General features: G+C 40.2%; 1 protein-coding gene across 1 annotated transcript in view; it reads left to right on the top strand.

The window, feature by feature from the left end:
• The first annotated feature begins 2,543 nt into the window (after nucleotides 1–2,543).
• Nucleotides 2,544–23,993, top strand: part of COL3A1 (collagen type III alpha 1 chain) — an 87,557-nt gene continuing 66,107 nt past the window's right edge. Inside the window, exon 1 of the mRNA XM_089502045.1 lies at nucleotides 2,544–2,740. Coding sequence (XP_089358171.1) covers nucleotides 2,662–2,740 — 79 coding nt within the window. The 5' untranslated portion in view covers nucleotides 2,544–2,661. The remainder of the gene's footprint in view (nucleotides 2,741–23,993) is intronic.

Here is a 23,993-nt window from a genome sequence, read left to right as displayed (position 1 = left end):
GGGTCAGAAACGGCCCCAGGTGAGGCGTCTTCACTGCCCCCCATGTGGAAGCCCCATCTCCTGAGCCACGCCCCCGGGGCGGGCGGTCTGGAGGCTCCGTATTCAGCAGAATACACCTCCAAGACGTCTTCCCCTGCCCGTCTGTATCCCGCCTCAGTCTCTTAAGAGATGCACAACTAGGATTCGGTGATGTACTGTCAATTGATACCACTTCTTTCACCAGAAATGCCAGATTCCTCCCTCCTGCAGCTCCTGTCCTTTGTGCACCTGAAACACAGGGCTTCAGAAAATCTGTGCTGGTAAAATCTCTGGAACATGCTTTTAGGCACCACAGAAGGCTGCAATAGAGATGGAGGAGGAGAATAATAATAATAATAATAATAATAGGATTTATTTATATACCACCCAATCACTGGGAATCCGAGCGGTTTACAACAGAGGGGATAATAGACGGTTCCCTGCCCGCAGGCTTACAATCTAAAAGACACGACACAAAAGGAGAAGGGAATGGTGACGGGGGGAGGAGATCAGATCCAGCAGTTCTTCTCTCCCTCTGAGCCCTAAACCAAGGCAGATGGACCAGAGGGAGGGCTTGTCTTCTTCCAGGCAGGCCTGGTGGAGCTAGCCTGCCTCTCTCTCCCTCAAGATGGTGAATGAAAGGAGGGCTTTCTCTTGGTGCTGAATACTGGCATTGGTGCTGAATACTGAATACTTCCTGACAGTAAGAGCTGGCAGTGGAACACACTCTCTCAGAAAGTGGTGGAATCTCCTTCTTTGGAGGTCTTTAAACAGAGGCTGAATGGCCATCTGTTGAGGATGCTTTGATTGTGAGTTCCTGCATGGCAGGGGTTGGATTGGATGGTTTTTGTGGTCTTTTCCAACTCTATGATTCTAAGTAAACCACTGGATCTTGGTTTATTGCCTCCAAGTGAAAGATGAACCTTTCCAAAGCACCAAAGGAAGTGCATAGACCAATGCATGCAGCAAATGAAGTGGTAGTATTTCCAGGTTGTAGAGCAGACTATAATACTATGGATTCCATGTGTGGGATGCCATTTTATTGCGGCTTCATAAAACAATTTGTTTTAAAACCATATAAAATAAAAACTAACACTGTGAGGAAAATTTCTTGCATGACCTGCAACTTGCCATGCTATATATCTTCTAGATAGATATAGATTTTTATGAGATGTTCCACTGATACATGCAGTCTAAAGGGATACAATCCATGCTATCAAGCCAGAGGTCTACCAGTTAATTCTCTCACCAGCATTGCAAAAGCCACCAGTCTTGGATGGGCAAAAAGCAGGCAAGTTTTTTTTCTCACCTGCTCAGAAGCTACTTGCTTGTAGAACTGTATTGCTATGTATTTTATATGTATTATCCTACTAGAGAGGTAGGCTAGCTCCAAAAGGCCTCCCTGGAAGAAGATTAACCATCCATTAAGAAGCCAAGCCCTCCCTCCAGTCCATCTCCTCTGATCCAGGCCTTGGAGGTAGAGAAGAACTGCTGGCCCTCATCCCCTTCCCCACCACCATTCCTTCTCCTTTTGTGTCGTGTCTTCTTAGATTGTAAGCCTGAGGGCAGGGAACCATCCAATTAAAAAGATTGTATGTACAGCACTGTGTAAATTTACAGCGCTTTATAAATAAAGGTTAATAATAATAATAATAAAAATAGAACTAGACTTCCATTGCAAACAGATTCAGTGTTTAACATTTAATTACTTTCTGTATTTCCTTGACTTATCAAGCAGTCTTGATGGTTTTCTCCATCTCTCAAAGCACTTACTAATCTGGCTAAGGGAGGTAAAGAACAAGCTCACTTTTCTCATAAGCATTACTTGCATCTGCGTTGGAGCACAGATTTCACACTCTAAAAAATATATAAATTGATGATGAGGAATTTTTTGCCTTCAGCTTCCATCATCCTCACGCAGCATGACCAAGGGATTATGGAAAACATAGTCCAAAACAAAACATCTGGAGGGCCCAGGGTTTACTAGCCCTGTTTTTCATTCAGGTCAAGGTGGCATCGCAGGCTCATTGTTCAACCATGTGTGTCTCTCTCATCATTTTCTGGTCTCTCTCCATTAAAGTATAAGTGTGGGAGAGAAGGGGGAGTTGCAGGTTTTTAACCTTGCAGTTCTACCCTCTTCTTATGGTGATCCTTCTGATTAAGAAGCAAGTGGGGGGGGGGGAGTAAAGAGAAGACCCTGCTTCAAAGAAAACCATTTCCTTTCCCTCTGATATGCAGGGGAAATGGGGAGAAATCAGTTCACACATTCTAACATAGATATGGATGGTTATGTTCCATACACACCCAGAGCCTTGCAGTCACAAGTACTCCAGATGTGTTATGTATCTGCTTCAGCTGGCTGTTTCTTCTGCAAGGCCAAAAGAAATATTAATCATTCTGCTTCATGTGAAGGGGATGGGATCTCCTCTCAAGTTTCAGAAAGGGGCTGGGAAGTAAAGGAAGCCAGCGATTTCCCTATTTAAGGCCAAAGCAAAGGAATGTCTGTGGCTGAGTTCTGTGCAGGGGCCCGGTGGCTGACAGACAGGGCAGGAAGCAGTTGATGGTGCTCTCTTGATTTTTCTTCCCCCTTCTTTTTTGCCTTCTCTTTTGCACATAGAGTCTCATGTCTAATATCATTTAGACATGATGAGCTGTGTGCAGGGAGTCCTTTTGCTCTTCCTTGCTGTGTGGCAATCGCCAGTTATTTTGGCACAACAAGATGGTGAGTAATTCCCACTTAAAAGAATTTTCATGGATTTTAACCACATTTTTCTCTCCGTCAGTTTTGTTTCTGGGACAATCCATTTGCCTTTTTGCCAGTTCAACTTTGGGAGCTACCTTCAAGGATCCTGCTCAGTTCTGCTGTGTGAAGTGGGAGCAACCTGCAAAGGAAAGAAACTTTCTATGGGGCTTAGGCATGTTCCTCAGTTTTGTGTCTTTGATTTGCATTGCTCAACAACCGCCGGAAACTTTTTAGTGTTTGAGCTCTTGGGATAAGATCTGTGAGTCTGAGTTCAACAAAATCTGGAAGTGATTTGTCATATGTAATAAGGTTATATGTTCAACCATTTGCAACATGACTGTTCTTTGTTTTATAGGAAGCATTGCTTTGGTACTGCAGGGATATGCATCTTGTTAAAAAATGTAGATTTAAATGTAAAAGCAAGCATTTTTGAAACTCAGAATGGTTTTATTCAGTTATAAAGATTTTTCAGCTCTCTCTCACACACTCTCTGCCTCTCTCTGTATGTATGTATGTATGTATGTATGTTTTACTACAAAGAATTAAGCTGAAAGATTGATGAATCCATACAGCCCAAAGCTTGGTCCATCACTCATCAGAGGATGTTGCAAGCTCCTACATGACTTGCTAACAACAAATAAGGCTGCACTCCTATTCATGCAGACCTGGGAGGAAGCCCAGTGAGGGACAGTGGGATTGACATCTGAGTCAACAGGCATTGGAGTAGGCTGTATAGAGCACGCAAACTGCAAAACAGATCACTTGAAGTGGTTTTTACCAAATTACCTCTTCACTGGGGCAGCAAATCTGTTCGAGGTTTCAGTGTGAACATTAAATAAGCTATCCAAGGTTATGAACATTCTCTCCAAAATACCAAGCACATTGGAACACTCCTTTAAAGTTTATCATAAAACCTAGAGTGGATTTATTGCCTAAATGATGAGGGAACTACCAACCACTGTTCAAGGCACAAATGTATTGCTTAAACAAATTAATGGCAAGCTTACTACATAACCAAACAAGCACAGTCCTTTTCCATAGTTATATGAAAGGATCACTTACATTAATGGACAGCAAGACACTTTATGTCTGAAAAATGGTATTCTGGCTTCAGGTTTTCTTATAAAATGAAAGGTTTATTTATGAAGAATGCAGGAAGTCAAACTACAGTTACCAGTTTTATATGGATCATCCTGCCAGAGCTGCATATGAAACATATAATTTCATATCTGAAGTCTTTCAGCTACTTGCATGATACTACTCTGAGGAAACACATGCTCGGATTTCACTGCATAATTCCAGTCTGAAAGGCACTGTTTGGATATGAATCCCCCCCATGTCTATTGATTTTGATTTTTCCATAGATGTTTCATCTTTAATGTAGCAAACAGAGCATGGATATATATTTTTGGTTATGGACCATGAGTGGGGACATGCAGTCTTCCAGCTGTTAATGACCCCTCCCATCATCCCTCAGCATTGGCTACACACTGACTACACACTGACTGGAACTGATGGCAGTGGGAACCTGATAGCTTCTGGAGGACCAGTTTTCCCCAGCCTTTCACTAATGATTGCAGTACCATCAACCACTATTTATTCATTAGTTAACAATCAGTCATATATCCTTCAAAATAAAGGAAAAACAGAATAATTTCAGTACACTGGTCTTCAATGTTATCTGAAGTAGAAATATTCTTCTCTACTTTTATTAGCTTCAACTGCCTATGTCCCAGCACAAATTGTAGTGGATATGGATGTACCCAGTTATTGCTGTCCATTTAGGTAGGCTGTTTATTTCTGGAATTGTCAGGATATGAGTGACAAAGAAGCCAAAGGCATATTAAAAATTACTCCTATTGCAGATATGTACGTGTTTCCCCTTGCAATTTTTTTGTGCAGAATTAGAAAGCAACTCATTTGTCATAATACCTGTAAAAAATTGAAGAAATTGCAGAACAGTTACCATTTTCCCTATGAAATACCAGGTAATACACTTCCTTTGGAATTCAAATTTCCATAAAATGCAAATCACGATGCTGGTATTTTGCAACCAATCTCACTTCTTTATTATTATTTCTTTACTTCCCATAATGGCATGATTTTCAGCAGCTGAAACTGTTCAAAGTTTTAACAGATATGACTCGGGCAATGAAACAGCAGTAGACTGGGATTAACATAGATGACAATGGAGTCTCTAGATATCTTAAATTGTTATGTGTTGACAACAGTGTTTATATGGTTAGTATCAAATGAATGTCAATGTATAGTTTTTCTTAGCATAGCTTGCCAAAAGGTTTTGGCAAGTCTTCAAGGAAGCTGCTGAGTACACACTGAACATAGAACAGAATAATCATACAAAAATCAGCTTGTAGTGTTGAGAAATATTATTTTTGTTGTCTGACTGGTCTATAGGCAAAGATCAAATTGTAGCATCCTGTTTCTAAGATGCCTTATGTGCCAAAACTGCTTCTCTTATCATCAGGCTGTAACAACATCCTTTTCCCCTCTGAATCTTGGTAAAAGAAATCACATTAGTAATTGAGTGTTGCCAGGTGGTTGTCTTTCTAGGCTTCTTTCTAACTTGGAAATTTTACTTGCCTTGAGTTCAAGTAAACTGAAGTTTTCTGGATTGTTTCTCTGAATCAAGTCTTCTTTCCTGGCTCCCAGTTCCAACTTAACATGGAGTTGGAAGCCAGGAGAGAAGACTTGGTTCAGTGATGCAATGAAGGGCCATCTAGTGGATGATGTAGTGGGTGATCATGTTACTTCTTATTCCCAGTCTACCTACATCCTAGTCTTCATCTTCCCATTACTACTGCAGTTGCTATTCACTCATGATCCACATTCTTATTTCCTAGAAATCATTAACATTTGTATTACTTGGACAATTACACCTGGAATATTTAGTAGCACAGATCCATATCATGCTGATAAATAAAGAGTTTGCTAGGTTGTTCTGCCCCCCACCCCAGCCATGACAATATATTATAAAAACAAGGCTTTCACTAAAATAAAAATAAAAAGATGCAACATATAATAAAGGGACTGAATCTGAGTTGAGTGGGCTTTGGGATTCAGTGTCCTTCTCTCCACATGTTTCATGTCTCTTTTTGAGTACATAAAGGAAATGTGTGATTTTGAATTTATTAATACAGTAGAATAGCTTTTAATATAATGCTTCTTTCTATTCAAAACTTTCTTGATAGACTAGGTGATGTTTGACATTTGTCAGCTCGTTTTCTAAACATCCTTATCAGGGCTGTTGGCATTATAAAGAAGCATGATACAAGTATACTACCTATTAGTAGTTCAAAATAGCACAAAATCATTTGAGGCATCTGTTATCTCCCCTAGAATCCCATTTATATGCTACTCTTATGTCATAGTTGCCGCTCCCTTATGGCTGGATCTCTCACCACAGCAGTGATGTCTAAGTCTGATAATGATTTCTTTTTTGTATTGGAAGGCCATGTGGGATCCCTTGCCAGCACTGTACCTTCCTATGGGGCTGGTGGCACTGGGTGAATAATGTTGTACATGATCCACCCATCCTGTGTTTATTAGATTCAGATGTTCATGTTGGAGTCCATCCATGATGAAGCAGCAATTACATGTGACAGAGGTAATGTAAAAATCAGCTTTAGATTTCCACTCCTGCAGAGAAGCTTTGAACAGATAGAATGATGTGTCATCTACAATAAAGATTTGTGCATGAACTCAAAAATACAGTCATTATCTTCTGGTTTTTCAATTGCAATATGGTTTTGCTGACCTCTGAAAACTGCTGACATTGGCTTGAATCCTACTGAATTAGTCCAAACTAACCCATTAAATCAATTGCTGAACAGTGAATCAACACATAGGTAAAACCACTTATCTACTTTAGTTGTAAATAAGGATAGGATTGGCCTGTTGAGTTCTTTTACTGGTATTTAAACATTAATATGATGAAATCAATGAACCATGGGACACATGCAAAATTGTCCTTTGTGATATATACTAGTAGAAGTATACATGTTACATGGGCCACATTCATTAGTTACTTAAGAAAGCCATTAATTTAAGAATGCTTTGGAGATTGCCTTGAGCCGCCTTGAATCCCATTTTAGGAGAAAGGTGGGTTATAAATCCAATAAATAAATGAGTAATTTTAACCTAGTAATCAATTGTGCTCTTTTTCAGTTATATGTGCACAGGTATCATTCATAAAGGATGCCTGCATAACAGTGGAAATCATGGTAGTAACCTACTGAGATTTAATATACAGTGCACCCTTTTTTAATGTGGGGGATCCATTCTGGACCCCCCCCCCGCCTACAAAACCATATATGCTTGAGCCCCATTGAAAGGGGCTCGTGCATGGCGCGTTGGTGCATGTCCAATTACTTTCAATGGGATGCGCCACCCCATGTGCTCCCACGCAGCTTTCAGCATATGCTGAAAGCCGCGTATAGTGCATCCGCGTATGACACGGGTACACTGTATGTCTAATTGTCATTTGCATGTATTGTACTAGATAAGTAGTGTAGCAAGTGAATGTCACTCAGAAGAGATGCCTTGCATGTGTATTATGGAATTAAGCAGGAGGCAAACTCATTCATTAAACTTACCTAATTCTGTGCCTTCAAACTATTCCTCCATCTAGTTTTATATAAACTTTTTTAAAAAAATCATTTTTTTAGACTAATCAAATGTAAGACTGGAAAACTTTACAATATTCACAATAAAATGAAATTAAGATTAGGAAAATAAGACACTGAGACAAACTGAATTTGACATAGTCTATCAGGAATCAGGTTTCAAGTGCAACATGTACCATATGAAGTAATCAAGGTATCTACTGATACAATTTTAAAAAGTATTTGCATTATATTCCAAACGATCCCAAAGTAGACATAATCTGGAGTCATTTTTTTAATGTCTGGGGTGGGGTGGGGATGTGAATCCCTTTAAAACAACCATGGAGAATGTGAGATCATCTGGGTATTGTTTGACTGCACCTCCCATTACCCTTCACTAGTAGCTGTGCTGTCTAGGGCTGTTCTTTTAAAAAGGTTCACATGAGTCTGGACTGAGCCAGAAACAAACAACATACTTGCCCCACTTCTTGTGCTTGTATTCATGAGCTGCTGAAGGTCATTAGAGCAAGCATTAGCTTGCATGTGTTGCTTGATTTCCAAACCAGAGATGGGAAAGAAAGCTGCCAGCTCAGCTTCAATATGTACTTATTTGGAATTTTGGTTTCCTGCAGAGCAGCATTTCCCAAAGTCGGGCATAAAAGGCTCTTATAAGTTCAGCAGGGATGTGGGGATAGTTGTTTGTGGAACATGACTCTTCCCCCTATAGTGGTGAGGGTAGCTTTTTTCTCTGCCTTCAAAGTTTGTGTGGTTAATTCTCTTGCCCTTTATTCTATAGCCCAACTCTTTCTCATTCTCCTCCAGCAATCTCTTTTCCCATTACCACTCCTCCACCCAGCCTAATGGATGACTTGGCTCTTCTTTCTGTTTGGAAAGGGAGCTTTGCTTAGAAGGGAATCACTGCAAGAGGGCAGACCAAGAATGGCTTGAAAAATCCCTCCTGTAAAGATTCCCGAGAAAGAAACACAGCTGTGCATAGCTGGGGTTTGTGCAATTCTGATTGCCACATTTAAGATGAGAGCATTCTCAAAAGTGAGTGTCTGGGGATTAAAGTGTTGCAAAATCCAACCTTCAGTAAAGAAAATTATCTGTGACTTCCTGTGATTTAGAAAAGCCCACATCTAAATTAAGTTCTTGGGAATCCATATCCTCTAGGTGAGTAGGTGTTCTTGGAAATTAAGTCAGTTTCATAACTTTGAGGAGACTGGTGGCTTGATGAAAATTAGATGATTGCCTTTTGCCTTGCATGACTTTCCATATGTGCTTTTTGACTTGAGACCAAGCTGCAGCAAAGATTTTCTTGAAGAAAAGCACAGAGCTGCAGAGGAGTCCCCACACCCCAGTACTTTATTACAGGCAGGACAAAAGCAGGGTGGTGTTTCTTTTCCAATAGCAGTGGTTTTATTTCACTTATTTCTTTTAAAGCTGCTGCATCAATATCTCTGCAGTTTTGATAGTCTTTTGTGTTCCCTCCATCCCTTTTCAACTCTTAGTAAAGCATACAGAAGGAGTCCTTAATTCATGGATGAGCAATTACAATGTCAAGACCACAGCTCCCAGTAACCCTCACCTCTGGCTCTACTGGCTGGAGTTGATGGCAGTTTCAGGCCATCAGTCTCTTGAGAGCCAAATGTTCCCTGTCCTTGCTGGAATCTTTTACTTCTGTCTTGAGTGGTTGACAAAGAAGACTGAAAACAATAATTGAAATGAAGAAAGTATTTTTTGTTAATCTGTTCTTTTCAAAGAAAGGCTTCTTGTCTCATTCTTGTGATCGCATGGACCTTTAAGCACATGATCCATGCATAAGTTATTGTTACCAGGACAGGGAACACTTTTGTGCATTCTTTTTCTTCTGTATTTGAGTAATAGCAAGGAAGTGAGGTGATCCTCTGAAAATGTCAAGATCTTGGAAACAACAAATGGCCCTGACTCTGAAAGTCTTTCATAGTTTGAACATTTTGCTAACATAGGTTCTAGGTTTGTGGAGGATCCTACTGTCATATGTTAACTGCCTGTAGTCTACCTTCATCTGGATCAGTGGTTCCCAAAGGTTGTTGGACTTCAGCTCCCAGAAACCTCAGGTACTGATCATGCTTGTTGGAGATGATGGGAGGAGCAGGTTCTGAGAATCCAAGTTTGGGAATCACTCATCTAGACCATTGGTCTTCAAGTCTAGTATCATGACCCCAACTGGGTCGTACAATCTGGGGATAGTGTTCCATAACCATACTTTTGGAGAAAAGAAAGGAGAACAATGAGCAGAGCGGGAATCTAAATAGGTAACATTAAGGGAGAAATAATATATAATATAAACAAGTAAAAGATGATACTGGCCACTGATCTAGATGATTCATTAAGCTTCAGCAGATATATCCCAAGTATTAACTTGCATTGCCTTTCAAGCTGCTAAGATGTAGTTTAAGACTTCTTTATATTCCTGTGAAATTTGATTTAGCAACAGACTTCCAAAGCTGACATGATTACTCAGGCTATGCAGCAACGTGAAGGATAGATATCTTCTCTGGCCAAGCTATTACCAAGGGACACTGAACAGAACAATGATGGAACAAAATGTTTCCCATAAAGGCTTATAAAACTCAGTGAGTTCAGCCCATTTGCTCCTCTGCAGTCTCTGCATTCAAATGGTCTACTCAGAATATGAAGGGCTGAGAACTTCTGGACACACTCTAGTTCTAAACAAATGCTTGGAAGCCCCTTCCATAGGCCCCACTTCCAAATAAATAAGAGTAGGATTCCTGCCTAATGGTGAGATTGACAGTGCCAGACAGATGAGCAAGCTAAATAAAGTACTGCATGGGGCAAAGTTGGTAATGGTGTAGCCCTCTACATGTTGTTGTACAGTTAATCCCAGAAACCCTAGTCAGTGTAACCAATGGTGAAGAATGGGGTTCGCAATTCAAAATATATTGAGGGTCATATGATTTAGGTTCAGGTACTCCAATTATGAGGGTCCTAAGTAATTCTCTGTACTTTTGAAAAAAATGCATTTTGAGGATAATGTTATGGAGCCTTTTAAACTTGACAGTGCTTATGGGCCTCAACATGTCCCCAGTTTGGCCTGTTGATTAATCATCTGAACTGTATTGGAGGAATAGATTATAAGAGCCAGTGAAAGAACTGGTGCAAAGACACACTCATGTTAACCCCAGGCCTCATCTTGATGCATCCACGTGCCACTGCAGAGATTGCACTGTTGCTCCTCATTGCCATACACCCAGCTTTAGCAAGGCTGAGGGACCTAAAACAAATCTGATGGGAATCAGAAAGGATTATATCCGGGCATGACTAAGTGTAACGGAGAAATGGTTTTCTACCATGTTGGGCATAATTGGCATGCCAGATCTCTGACATCTGACACCAAGCCACCCTTCAGCTTCTGCAATAAAAAAACTATTGTTCCTTCTACAGCTGCAGATAACAGATCATTCACACTGTGGATGAGGCCTCTCTTCCTCAAAATGTTGCACAACTGCTTTTAATTACAGTCTTTCAAACTCCATAAGCCAAAATAATTATGTGACTTATTAAAACATTTCCTGTGATCAACAAATTAGAACCTTAACTAAGTGACAACACGCATTTCATGGGTTTCATTCCATGTTATCCATGAAATGGCCTTCTCTCATATACAGCATCAACTAAGATTTTACAGTCGTTTTTTGTGAAGAGAACAAAACTTTAAAATGAAAGCACAGCATTTAAAATTTAAAATACATGTGCAACATTAAGGCAGGATTAATGTCATCAGTGCATAGTTTTTTTGTTTTGTCTTGCAACTCCATTTTTCTTACAAGGAGCATTATTAGCTCCATAGTTCATTTAAAATCACACTTGGTCTTGCTGCTCTCACTCATTTTTATTCTCTCTTTTTTTCTTTGGGACAAACAGCAGAAATGATTTTGGTGGCTGCCTCCTAGTAGCCATTTTATTTTCCCAGAATGCCCAGAGTTGTATTATTATGGGCCAGTTGGGGACAAAACTATGTTTTCCTCAGAAAGCTCCAGAATCAATCCAGTTATTTGAGGGGACTATTTCTACTGCAGTAGGATCATAACCCTTCACTTCTGAATGAATGATGAATGGAGTCTAATGGGATAATGAATAGACCCCATTCATTATTCTTTGTGGCATATCAAGAATTCATAATACTGGAACCCATTGAAGCATTTGCTATGAAATGAATGCGCACTCCTTGGAAGAATTCAGCACTAGTCACTATGGAGGAATGGTTGTGGAAGCTGATGAAATGAGTAGAAATGGAGCAATTGTTTGATCTGATTTGAGAATGGTTGTTAGTGACATTTCTTAAAGACCTCAATCCCTTATGAACTTTTTGTGAAAAAGAAAGAAAGAAAATGAATTGGTAATTTTTGGTTTTAGAATGGATGTACTGTTTAGATGGGAAAGTATGGTATATGTCTTTCTTTTTTCTTGTTTTATTTTCTTCTTCTAATTTCTGTAATTTTTAATATACTTTTAAAAGTATATTAATAAAACGTCAGGAGGGGAATGAATGCATCTCCCCATTTGCTTTTATACATTGCCTCTTTCACCTCTCTTTTTGATAATATCAGTATAATGCAGATCAGCCTGCATCCTGTTGTTAGTCCCAGACTCCCAACTTGAGTCAACCCAGCAAATCAATGGAATTTGCCTTAGTGTGGATGCACTAAGCCCATAGGATTCAGGCCATCACCTGTATGAATTTCCGCAGCCTCACAATCAACATAAAAAGATACCTTCACATTATGCATTTTTGCAAATAAAGGTGAAGGAAGAAGACATAAAGTAGTATTTTAGTCATCTCTCATCTCAGAGTACAAACATCATCTTCAGTAGAAGAGATAGAATACAGGAGCAGGGCTGGAAGGGTTGACTTTTCAGTTAGATGGGTGATAGTAAGGATTTCCTGCCCACCTTATCTCACCTCTCCCCCTCTGCCTCTAGTTTCCTTTACAGCTCAACACATTGACATTAACATTTACTTTTCAATCCACAGTCTATGATTCATCTGAAATTAGGGGTGCTGGTAGTTCTGTGTGTCTCTTTTATGATCTGGCATATATTGTGGCTCAACTATACTTGTCATTTTTAAAAAAACACGCAGAAGTGATAGCATAATGCATCTATTCCCTCTTCTTCCAGTGTAGATTAACAGATAAAAGATTTGTTTTTAAAAACTGAAGAATAACTGTTCTGCACAATAATTTCAGAGCACTGTAGAAGTTAATATCTAGCATTAATGAAACAAGTAAATGGAAATAATTTTGTTTATATGCTGTTCTACACCCACAGTTGCACAGAAAATTATATATACCCTGTTCCTGACATCAAGCTGGGCCCGATTTCTGATATTTGGAAACTCTGCCTGCTTTATGTCAAGATGACAATGGAAAACATGACATAACCCTTCAAACAACAGTCATTGGTTAGATTTACTTTGGATGCGCTTCAACTTCTGGGGCTTTTTGGCTGCATTTAATGAAACACAGCAAAAGAGATTCCTTTCTTATTAGCTAATAAACCACTTCCATTTTCCAAGATTTTATACTGAGCCAACACTATAATTTTAAAAAAGAGAAAACAACATAAATGTAGGCGAATGGGAAAGAATATCTGTGCCCTTTAGTAATGCCTAGCAGCTCTCTCCTTAGCTTCAAGAATCTCTACAAAATGTCAGCTAAGAAAGAGAAGTGATCAGAAGCAATGTCCCTAGTAGTTTTCTTATCATCTAGGCCCATAGCAACACAACTTTAATAACAATTGCAACGATCCTGAATTGTCAATAGGCTATGACAACAGAACACTGAGAACAATGCTGTTGTTATTATTTAGTCACTGTGTTATTATTGTTGTATTTCTTCAAGCAATTACTGATTTATGGCAACCCTAAGGGGAAGTTATCAAAGGGGTTTCTTAGCAGAATTTGTTCAGAGGGATTTTGACACAAAAGTCCATACCTGTATACTGGCAAACATACTTTTTGTAGTGGTACAGTTCTAGGAGAGTTTTCCCACAGTAGTCTATGAGTTAGAAGGACATGATGTGACATACTTTATTTCACCACTTTGTCCATAAATTGCACATAACCCATAACAAGAAGCTATCTGTCCAGTTTTCCCAGCCAACTCTCTAGAATTATGTTGCTAATAATGATAATCAATCAATCAAAACTATCAACTTTTTGGTAAGTGTCTATCATTTGTGGTTAATGTGATCAAAATTAACAGTTACCAAAAGGTAACCACCTCTTTGTGTTTTAATTATGTGGGCAGGGTTCACCCATTAAGGGAGGCATGTTAGCTCAGTGGTAGAGCAACTACATTGTATGCAGAAGCCTCTAAATCTAATCCATGGCATCTCCAGCTTAAAAAATGACCAGCAAAAAGATAATGTGAAGGCCCTGCATGAAACTCTATGGGATTGCTGTCAGTTATTGCGCTAGATGGATAAACAGTTTGAGCTGGTATAAGGCAGTTTCACAGGGGACTGTTACATCCACAGCACATGTTTGGTATGATGCTGTGGTATCCAACCTGAAGCACAGAACTATCTAAGGGAAAACTAGCTATGTAAAATGCACCACTCCCATGGTTTTTTTGACAACCACACTGTAAGGCAGAAATCAGGACAGATTGAATCTGATAAACACTGAAATAACATTACCTTTTATCATAATTCAATACTCCAGAGATATCATATTGATTATGATTATTCTTAAGAAATGAGCACCCAAGGCTTTTCCTTTTTATAGTTGCCACACCTCTGCCTCTGCCTCCTATAAAATTAGAAAAGACAAATTGTCTTATCATGTCTTAGACATCTTGGTGGGGGGGGGGGGTTATGACACGCAATTTGGGACCATGTTGTGCATTCAGTTTCCATGGTTCTTCTTATTTTTTAAATAGCTCAAGTGGCAGAGGGAAACCCTCTCCAATGCACCCTTCACATCTGACCAAGAAGTCGAGAATAGATGAAGAAAGAAATGTAAAGGAAAAGCTAATAATGTAAACCATACATGAAGATTTATCATCCAAGTGGTGTGTCCTTATATCAGAATACTTCCACAGACTTTCATTTTACTTTGTAGCTATTCATTTTAGATAGTGAGCATGATTGCTTTAATATTCATCAAAATGAATTACCTTTGCTGAATTTTTCACTGACTCATAAGTCTTGGAACCATTCATAAATTACTACAAAATTAGTCTTGTGTCACTGATGAAATAGTACCATAGTTTGAGGGAGACCAGAAATGGATTTGTTTTGTACACACGTGTGTGTGTGAGTGTGTGTGTTTTATATTTCAGTACATAATGCTCTTGACATTTTAGAAGTATAGTGTTCTCTGAAGCAAATTTATTCCATAGAACTAGAGCTTGAAAATGTTGTGGGGTTTTTTAAACTCACAGAAGCCTCCCTCCAATACAGCCAATCATTCAAAAAAGTAACTTTTCCAAGCTCTGATTATATCTCATGAAAAACTCTATTGCATAAAATATGTAACTCTTCCATTTGGCCAAGAAAAAAAATATTCCTTCACTCTTGACATTCCTCTCTTGGTTCCTCTGGCCAAGTAGGAAACACCTTTGGCCAAAAGAGACTCTGAGCAACTCATATTTCTTATGTCAGCTTTCATATATATGTTTCCAGGTTTCTCAAATGGAAACATGCATTGTAGGTCAAGAACATAAGAAGACGTCTACTGAGTCAGACGAAAGTAATCTAACGCAGCATCCTGTTTCCAATAGTGTCCAGCCAGATGCTTCTGAGAAGCTTACCAGCAGGCAAGAAGTATACCAAGTCTAAAAAAGGAAAAGGGGGGGGGGGAGCCTATTCCCCAGATAAGTTACTCAGAGGTGAATTGCCTCTAGAATCATAGAACTGGAAGAGACCACAAGGGCCATCCAGTCCAATCCCCTTCCATTCAGAAACACACAATCAAAGCATTCCTGACAGAGGGCCATCCAGCCTCTATTTAAAATCCTCCAAAGAAGGAGAGTCCCCCACATTCCAAGGGAGCTTATTCCACTGTCAAACCTCTCTTACTAGTGTTAAGATAGAATCTCTTTTCTTGTAGTTTGAATCCATTGTTTATGTTCTGTGTCCTAGTCTCTGAAGCAACAGAAAACAAGACATCCCTTCAAATATTTAAACATGGCTATCATGTCACCTTTTAACCTTCTCTTCCTCAAGCTAAACATACCCAGCTCCCTTACTGGCTCCTCATAGGGCATGGTTTCCAGACCTTTCACCATTTTGCTGGCCCTCCTCTAGACACACTCTAGCTTCTCAACATCCTATTTGAATTATGGGACCCAGAACTGGACACAATATTCCAAATGATGTCTGACCAAAGCAGATAACAGTACAATTACTTCCCCCAATCTAAACACTAGAGCATATACTCCTATTGATCTAGACATTATACTCTAAACATGGAGCTTCTATTAATTATTGCAGTTAATAGCCACTGGTCATCCTAAACATCAGTATTAACAGGAATTGTAGTAATAGCAGAATGGGAAATAAGATATTTATGTGGCACAGTCAGTGTCCCTTCTGCTTTGATAAAGCACAGGAATATAAAGGCCAATCTTTGCTGGTATGCAGCAATATTCCTAAATGTTATGGAATGTTCTCACAAATTTCAAACATTAAGAGAAGTGTGGGCTTTCTCTTTCTATAAGGAAATCATCATCACATGGCTACACAGCATACCTTTTGTGTACTTTTACAGAGTATGGAAGATGCATCACTGATATTGCTGTCTATATCTATATCTCTAAATACTGTTCATTTAATACTTCTGTTACCTTATATAAAACTCTGCACACATTTTGTTCTCTCTCTCTCAGTCTTTTTTACAAATGGCCTATTAAACTAAATGGCAATTGTTCCATCTCCATTAAAAATAACTGTTTGTATGTGATAGCTTACTACTTTTTTGCCATTTCTCTGCACTATACAATAGTGACATTAATGACTTTTCCAGACATTGAAAGTGTACATAGCAAAAACGCATAAGGGATGAGAGAGAGATTGCAACAACACACCAAGCATATGACTCATAAGTTTGTTTTAACGTCTGAAGCAAGCCTATAAAGATGTCTCCTGATAATATGGAGAAGTCTCTAGGCACACTTCAAGAACGAAAACGGACACATATAGCTCAGGAGTGGTGATGGTTGATTTCTCATAAGCAACACAATAAATTACTTGTTATGTCAATATGAGCTATGCAATATTCAAAACTATTCAGCTTTTGCAAATGCTAATTACTTAATTTGCTTTTAACAAGCCTGGAGCTGGAGAATTCAGGAAATCTTTGGGGCAGGGAGAAGTACGTAATTCTGCAAGCAATGTAGTAGAAAATTGATGTCACTCATGTTAGCTCTAAATCATAAATCAAGTGCAGAGGTGCATGGCAAATAAATGTTACTGTGACACATGTATCTGAAGTTCCTTGTTCAACCTGCCAACTGTACAAGACAGGTTTTGGTTGAACATGCAGCTGTGACAGCTTCTGCAGCTTGGGGAATCGAGTAACCAAAGTGTGCAGGAAGAATCTAATATTATTTTACAATCTACAGGGCCTTTTATCCACATCTTCTTATTCTTGGGGCACTAGTGCTTACACTGAATTCTGAACTATACCCAAAGGAGCCAATGCCAATAAGGAGGTGGAGGTTCCGGTTAGTCAACAGGATTCATATTTAATTTGTCCCTGCCAATGTGTGCTTCAATTTTAAACTTCTGCATGACAGAAAGTGGTCCCAGGAGAAAGAAAGTGATGTATGCCTTTACTGAATAAGTAGAGACATTTACTATTCCGATTCTTCATTTCATGATGCTACTTTTTCTCCCCTTTACTTTTAAAAGGAAGGTGATAATGAGAAAGTGGTCCAGTACTGAGTAAAAGTGTTTTCAATTCATAAGCAAAAGCTAAAAATAAAAGGCCCTGTGATAAAACTGTACAATTCTAGTTTTGATGGAGAACTACAATTGTATTAAAAAAACCAGTGGGTTTGATGAGGTAATGCTGAAGTAGCTAAGGAAGGAAAACTGTTATTATCCCTACTCTAGATATATTTAACTGGAAGGAAATTTTACTGAAATCAACAGAATTTCCAATAAAAGTATTTATCCAAGCCTTGGGCAGATATCCAAATGCCAGGCTTTGTTTGAACTCTGGTATGCAGACATGGTGGGTCAAGCTGTAATGGAAAGAATGATGTACCACTGCAGGAAAGATTCCAGGAAAAAAAGCCTGAAAGGTAGGGAGTGCTTTATTAGAGGCATTCTATGGGCAGTTATAAAAGTGTCAAATTTGCTTTCTTCAGCTGATTTACTTTTATTACATTTTGTCGTCCCTATACACTTGAGACCCCTTAACTCTTTTTTTTGGCAGGGATGGAAAACTGTCTGGGCATCAGGGGCCACTTTTCCCCTGAAAACCCCCTGCAGACTTCATCCTCCCCCACAAAAATCAAAAACCTCAAATTTCCTCTGGGGTCCCTCTAAATGGTGACAGAGCCCACAGAAATGGGGGCCAGGGACTGCATGTGGCCTGCAGGCCTCATTATGCCCACTCTTGCTCTGTGGCAAGGATGGGAATCATGCAGCCTTCCAGACATTGTTGGATTGCAACTCCTAACAGTCTTTAGGATCTAGTAGCTAAGGCTGCTGGAACCTGCAATCCAATAAATTCTGGAGTGCTGCATCCTTCCTACCTCTGTTCTATGGAGAAGTGCACATGTCACATCCCCTCCAACTGTTCTGCTTTGTCAGGGGTAGTCCATCCCAGCTTTTTCAACTGCTTTCAAAATGTCCTAGTTTCTCTTTCTCCCTCCCATTTTCCCCCTTTGTCCTCAGCTTACTTCAGTTGCTGCAAAATGAGTTCAAAGTGCAATAGGAGTTTGCACTCAGTTGACTTAGTAGGGAGAGGAGGGGTCAGAATCCTGTCCTACCCAGTAGGCTCAGATGAAAGCAAATTACTGCAGCCTCTCTGAGTTTATATGTCATTTCCCCATATTGGTTTTGCCATCTTCACCACAATCTGAAGTTGCTTGACCACACAAACCCTAGTTTTCATCTGTGAAATGTCGGAAGGTATGATGTCAAGAACTGTCAGGAGCAAACTACTCTAAATTGCCATATTAGAAGCTTCCACCTCATGGTAGACCAATAATGTGAAACAACTCAAGTTGCACAACAACAATTTTTTAAAATGGGAAACAAGATGATAGATTCTTTCTGTTGATATTATTAGCCATTGTTTGTAAATAATTATTTTTTTTCTTATGAGCTGTCAACTATGGTTTTAATTGGTCCATTAGTTAACCCATTCAGTTTCAATAAATTGCCATGTTTCCAAATACACAGCAAAAGGTGAAATAAAAATAAAGTACAAATTTAATGCTTAACTAAAATTTAATTATGCATAGATGCCTTAGAGCAATCAAAAGGTATGTTTTGACTTCCCAGTCTCACCAATTAAAAGTGTGTCCCTCTACTTAAAACTGGTCATATCTATCACTCAGTTAAGGCTGCAGTTGTATACATTCTTACATAAGAGAAAGTATTACTGAAATCAGATCAGTGATGTATACTTCTAAGTAGACCTGCATAAGACTGCAAGACTAAATATATGCTGCAGTGCCATTCCTAGGAGCCAGCATGGTATAGTAATTTGGACATTGGACTATGACTCTGGTGACCAGGGTTCAAATCCCCGCTTGGCCATGGAAACCCACTGGGTGACCCTGGGCAAGTCACACTCTCTCAGCCTCAGAGGAAGGTAACGGTAACCCCCATCTGAACAAATTTTGACAAGAAAACTCTGTGACAGGTTCCTCTTAAGCTTCCTACAAATGGCACACAGCAACAACAAATCCAGTTCCTAAAATAGGAAACATTGAAACCAATGAATCTCATTTCTGAGCCAAAATGCTAATAAGGGCCCGACTGGATGGGATCAAAGGCCTGTCTAGTCTAATATCCTGTTTCTTACATTACCTAAGAAACTCCCAATAGGGAGACCCAAAGCAGAGCATGAAAGCAATAATCCTCCCTTGCTGCTGACTACCAGCATCTGATTTACAGAGTCATGCTGTCTCTCTAATCCTGAAAATAGTAAATAGCCAATATGGCTCATAGTCATTAGTAGTCTAACTCTCCATGAATGTGTCTAACCAATTTCAAGGCAATCAAAATTGGTGGTCACCACTTTTCTTGTGGTATACGTAGTTTTATTTTGTCCTCACTAGGTAAAGAAAGATTTGTATTAGCTTAATCTACCAATTAAAGCTTGAGGCCCAACTACTGCATATTAATCCAAAGTCAAACAACGGCAGTTGAAATTTTAAACTTATTTGGTGCCAAAAGGAAGAAACAACTCAGACACATACGTCTTCATCATTGGCATAGGGACTTTGATGTTGCATCCATGATGTTGTGATATAATCTCCAATATTTCATAATTGAAAACTGGGACACATGTGGCTAAGGAACATCAAAGTGTGGTCAAGATATTCAAAGATATTAATGAAGCAGAACAAACAAGCTTGGAGAAGGTACAGCAATTTCCTTTTGTCTCTTCCTCCTGGGAAAGGCAAAATTCTGTGCTTTTCTCTCCACTTCCCCCACTGAGTTAGTAGACTACATTTGCAAGGCTTAGAATTCAATGCACAGTTTATTAAGTTTATATTCTGGTCATAGTTATAGTCTTAATAAAGTAATCATTTGAGTGAGGCTTTTTAAATTTTCCAACAATTACGTCTCCAATAATTAAATTAATGTCCCACCTTGGGACAGTGGGGGGAAGAGGGGAAGAGATCTGTACATTATCTGGGTAGATTTAAGTTCAGCCCACGGTCATAAATTATATCATACCTGTCAAAAATGATTAAATACATTTGCAAAAAAATGTTAGATTGTGGACATTGTATTTCAGGGAAGAGGCAGTGCAAGGAGGAGTGAGAAAGCTTTGAACATGAGCTCAGAACTCTAGATCTTATATAGGTGTTAGATCTTGTATAGGTGTTAGGAGTCCAACTATGTTTCCTTGAAGAGCTTTATTTTTTTCTTCCTGCTCCATATAGCAATCTGTAGTATTTCAAAGGGACAATTCAGAGGACATAGCACTGCCAAAGATAGCAACTGATGACTGTGAGATATTCCACTTTAACCATAAATATAAGTTTCAAAATGGATGTTTCCCTTTCTAAATCGGCATCATCCACAGAGCTATAGGTTTCCTGTACCAAATCCCATCGTTGTTCTTGTTGGATGGGAGGAAGAATCAAGCAGAACATGGGGGCAAGGGCAGAATGCGATCATCCCTATATTATAGGTGGCAAAAAATTACACCTAACCACATTTTACAGTCAAACGAGATACGATGTCAACAGTGAACGCTTTGTGTTATATACAGTGAATATCATCCCATCTAGCAGGGAAAGGCCTGCTAGAATCCTAACAATAGATGCCTCATTGAAGGTGCTATTTGCATTTCGAGAGCCATTCCCATTAAGCCAATAGTAATCCAATTTTAACCTCAGTTGCAATCAATGAGGCATAACCTGTGACAGGTTCAGACAAGATTGTTTTCTACATACAAGTATACCTGGCCCTCTCTGAAGATGCAACCACAGAAACAGCACAGCAGGTGAATTAAATAATGATGGATGCAAGCTCCTACTCATGCAGTGATCATGGATGGGTTCCAGAATGTCTATATCTCAAATATAGTTAAGGGCTGTTCAACAGTGGAACACACTCCTTCCTCGGAGTGTAGTGGAATCTCCTTCCTTGGAGGTCTTTAAGCAGAGGCTGGATGTCCATCTGTAGGGTATGCTTTGATTGAGAGTTCCTGCATGGCAGGGGACTGGACTGGGTGGCCCTTGCAGCCTCCTCCAACTCTATGATTTTATGATCATAAGCTGCCCATATCAGTGCATGCCTGGGGATATCTGAAATTGTTTTCATACATGGCAAGACATCTATGAAATGACCCTACATTTCTTTTGATAAAGATTAATTGACATGAATGGTGTGAAATACTGACAGAACTGATATTTAAAATTTAAAACCATAGATAATCTAAACAATACAAAATTACAGCACAATCCTAACAATGTCTACTCAGTGGTAAGTTTCATTTATAGAAATAAGTATCACTAGGTCAGTTAGGTGCATGTGTATATGACTTCAGCCTAAGACTATAATCCAATATTTACCTATCTGAAACTAAGTCCAACTGAAGTCAAAGAAACTTACTTATCAGAACACAAACAATGGACTGCACTGTCATTAAAATTCAGAATGTGATCTCAAATATAGGCCCTGTACAGATGGACCAAAAAGTACGTACTCAATACATAATAGGGTTGCCTGGGAGCATCCTTTTCAGATGCTCCCTAACCCTAGTACGTACTCAGTACGTCAAAATGGCGGCTCCCTGTCTACATGGGCACTGCCATTTTGACGTAACTGCCGCATCGCGTCCAAACGGTGCGTCGCAGCCGTTACATACTAGCGCCGCTGAAGGGTGCTTGTGGCACCCTTTCAGCGGTGCCGAAAGGAGCTCCAAAAGGGAGCTCCTTTCGTGTTGCGTATTGCTGGTGCAGCCTTTACATGGCCGTGCCAGCGATACTGAAGAGAAAGGGGCCGAGTGGCCTCTTTCTCTGTCTCCTCGCCACTGTCAGGGTGTCCTTGGAGCAAGAAGCCCCAAGGACACCCCTTTCCAGGCTCCGGGGAAGCAGCGTTTTGCCGCTTCCCCAAGGCCTGGAAAAGCAGCGGATCAGGGCCTCCAGGGCTGCCGCTGTGGCAACTTAGGCCCTGATCCGTTAGGGAAAGGGGCAGGTGCAGGCCGCCCCAAAGGGGCGGTCTGTATCCCGCCATAGTTACCCAAACTGAGTCCTGCTGAAACTAAAGGGACTCATTTTTAGTAGACTTCAGGTGCACAACCTAAAATCATCTCACTGATAATTAGATGAGTCTGAATGTCTTTTTAGAATTCTTTGAGCTTACAATACTTCCACAAGGAAATCCAGGAAGTCACAAAAGGAAGGGAAGGGTCTCTTAAGAGCTTTTCCAATCCAGAGCCCCATGAGTTCTCCATTGTGCATGCGCAGCTTCTTAAAGGGAAAGTGCAACACAGTCTCCATCTTGGACATACAATATTTTCACTTTCCCTACTAAAGTAAGTGAATTATTAGAAAGAAGAAATAATTAGCAATTTAAAGTAAGTGAATTATTAGAAAGAAGAAATAATGAGCAATTGTGAATTGTTATGTTACTTAAAGATGGCCAATGCAGTGTAGCACAGTCGTTTGAATGTTGGCTCTGGAGCCCAATCTTCATTGGCTATGGAAACCTACTGAGTAAGTCACCCACTCTCATTCTCAGAGGAAGGCAACCCAATTCTGAACAAATCCTCCCTAGAAAATCCCATGATAGGTTTGTCTTAGGATAAGCATAAGTTGGAAATGACTTGAAGGCACACAACAACAGCAACATTTCTTGAATACACATAAGATTCAGGCTCAGACTAATTCTACATGGCAGAATTAGTTCCGTTTTACACTGCTTTAACTGGCATGGCTCAATGCTATGGAATTCTGGGATTTGTAATTTTATGAGATATTTAGCTTTCCCTGTCAGAGAGCTTTGGTGCCTCACCAAACTACAGATTCCAGGATTCCTTAAGCTAGAGTCATGACAATTAAAGTGGTGTTGAACTGCATTAATTCTGTAGTGTGACAGCGGCCTCAGTATTCTGCTGTCAGTCAGACACACAGACCCTTGCCAGTTATTGTATTAATAATAATAATAATAATACGTTTTATTTATAGACCGCTATTCCGCAATGATCATAGCAGTGTACAGTGAAAATTGTAATACAATACAAAAGTTAAACAGTTAAAGGAGGGAGAAGTCTCTTCCTTCAGGCAGTCCCTGATGTTGCTGGGTCTGCCTGATCGCTCTCTCTGAGGCCGAGATGACAGTTGAAGAGGGAGGGGCCTCTTCCTTCAGGCTGTCCCTGATGTTGCTGGGTCTGCCTGATGGCTCCCTCTGAGGCCGAGATGGCAGTTGAGGAGGGAGGGGCCTCTTCCTTCAGGCTGTCCCTGATGTTGCTGGGTCTGCCTGATGGCTCCCTCTGAGGCCGAGATGACAGCTGAGGAGGGAGGGGCCTCTTCCTTCAGGCTGTCCCTGATGTTGCTGGGTCTGCCTGATGGCTCCCTCTGAGGCCGAGATGGCAGTTGAGGAGGGAGGGGCCTCTTCCTTCAGGCTGTCCCTGATGTTGCTGGGTCTGCCTGATGGCTCCCTCTGAGGCCGAGATGGCAGTTGAGGAGGGAGGGGCCTCTTCCTTCAGGCTGTCCCTGATGTTGCTGGGTCTGCCTGATGGCTCCCTCTGAGGCCGAGATGGCAGTTGAGGAGGGAGGGGCCTCTTCCTTCAGGCTGTCCCTGATGTTGCTGGGTCTGCCTGATGGCTCCCTCTGAGGCCGAGATGGCAGTTGAGGAGGGAGGGGCCTCTTCCTTCAGGCTGTCCCTGATGTTGCTGGGTC

This window comes from Sceloporus occidentalis, unplaced genomic scaffold (genome assembly GCF_023333645.1).
Source record: "Sceloporus occidentalis isolate IW3139 unplaced genomic scaffold, rSceOcc1.0.p SCAF_191, whole genome shotgun sequence".
Lineage (NCBI taxonomy): Eukaryota > Metazoa > Chordata > Lepidosauria > Squamata > Phrynosomatidae > Sceloporus > Sceloporus occidentalis.
This window is presented reverse-complemented; position numbering and strand designations above follow the sequence as displayed.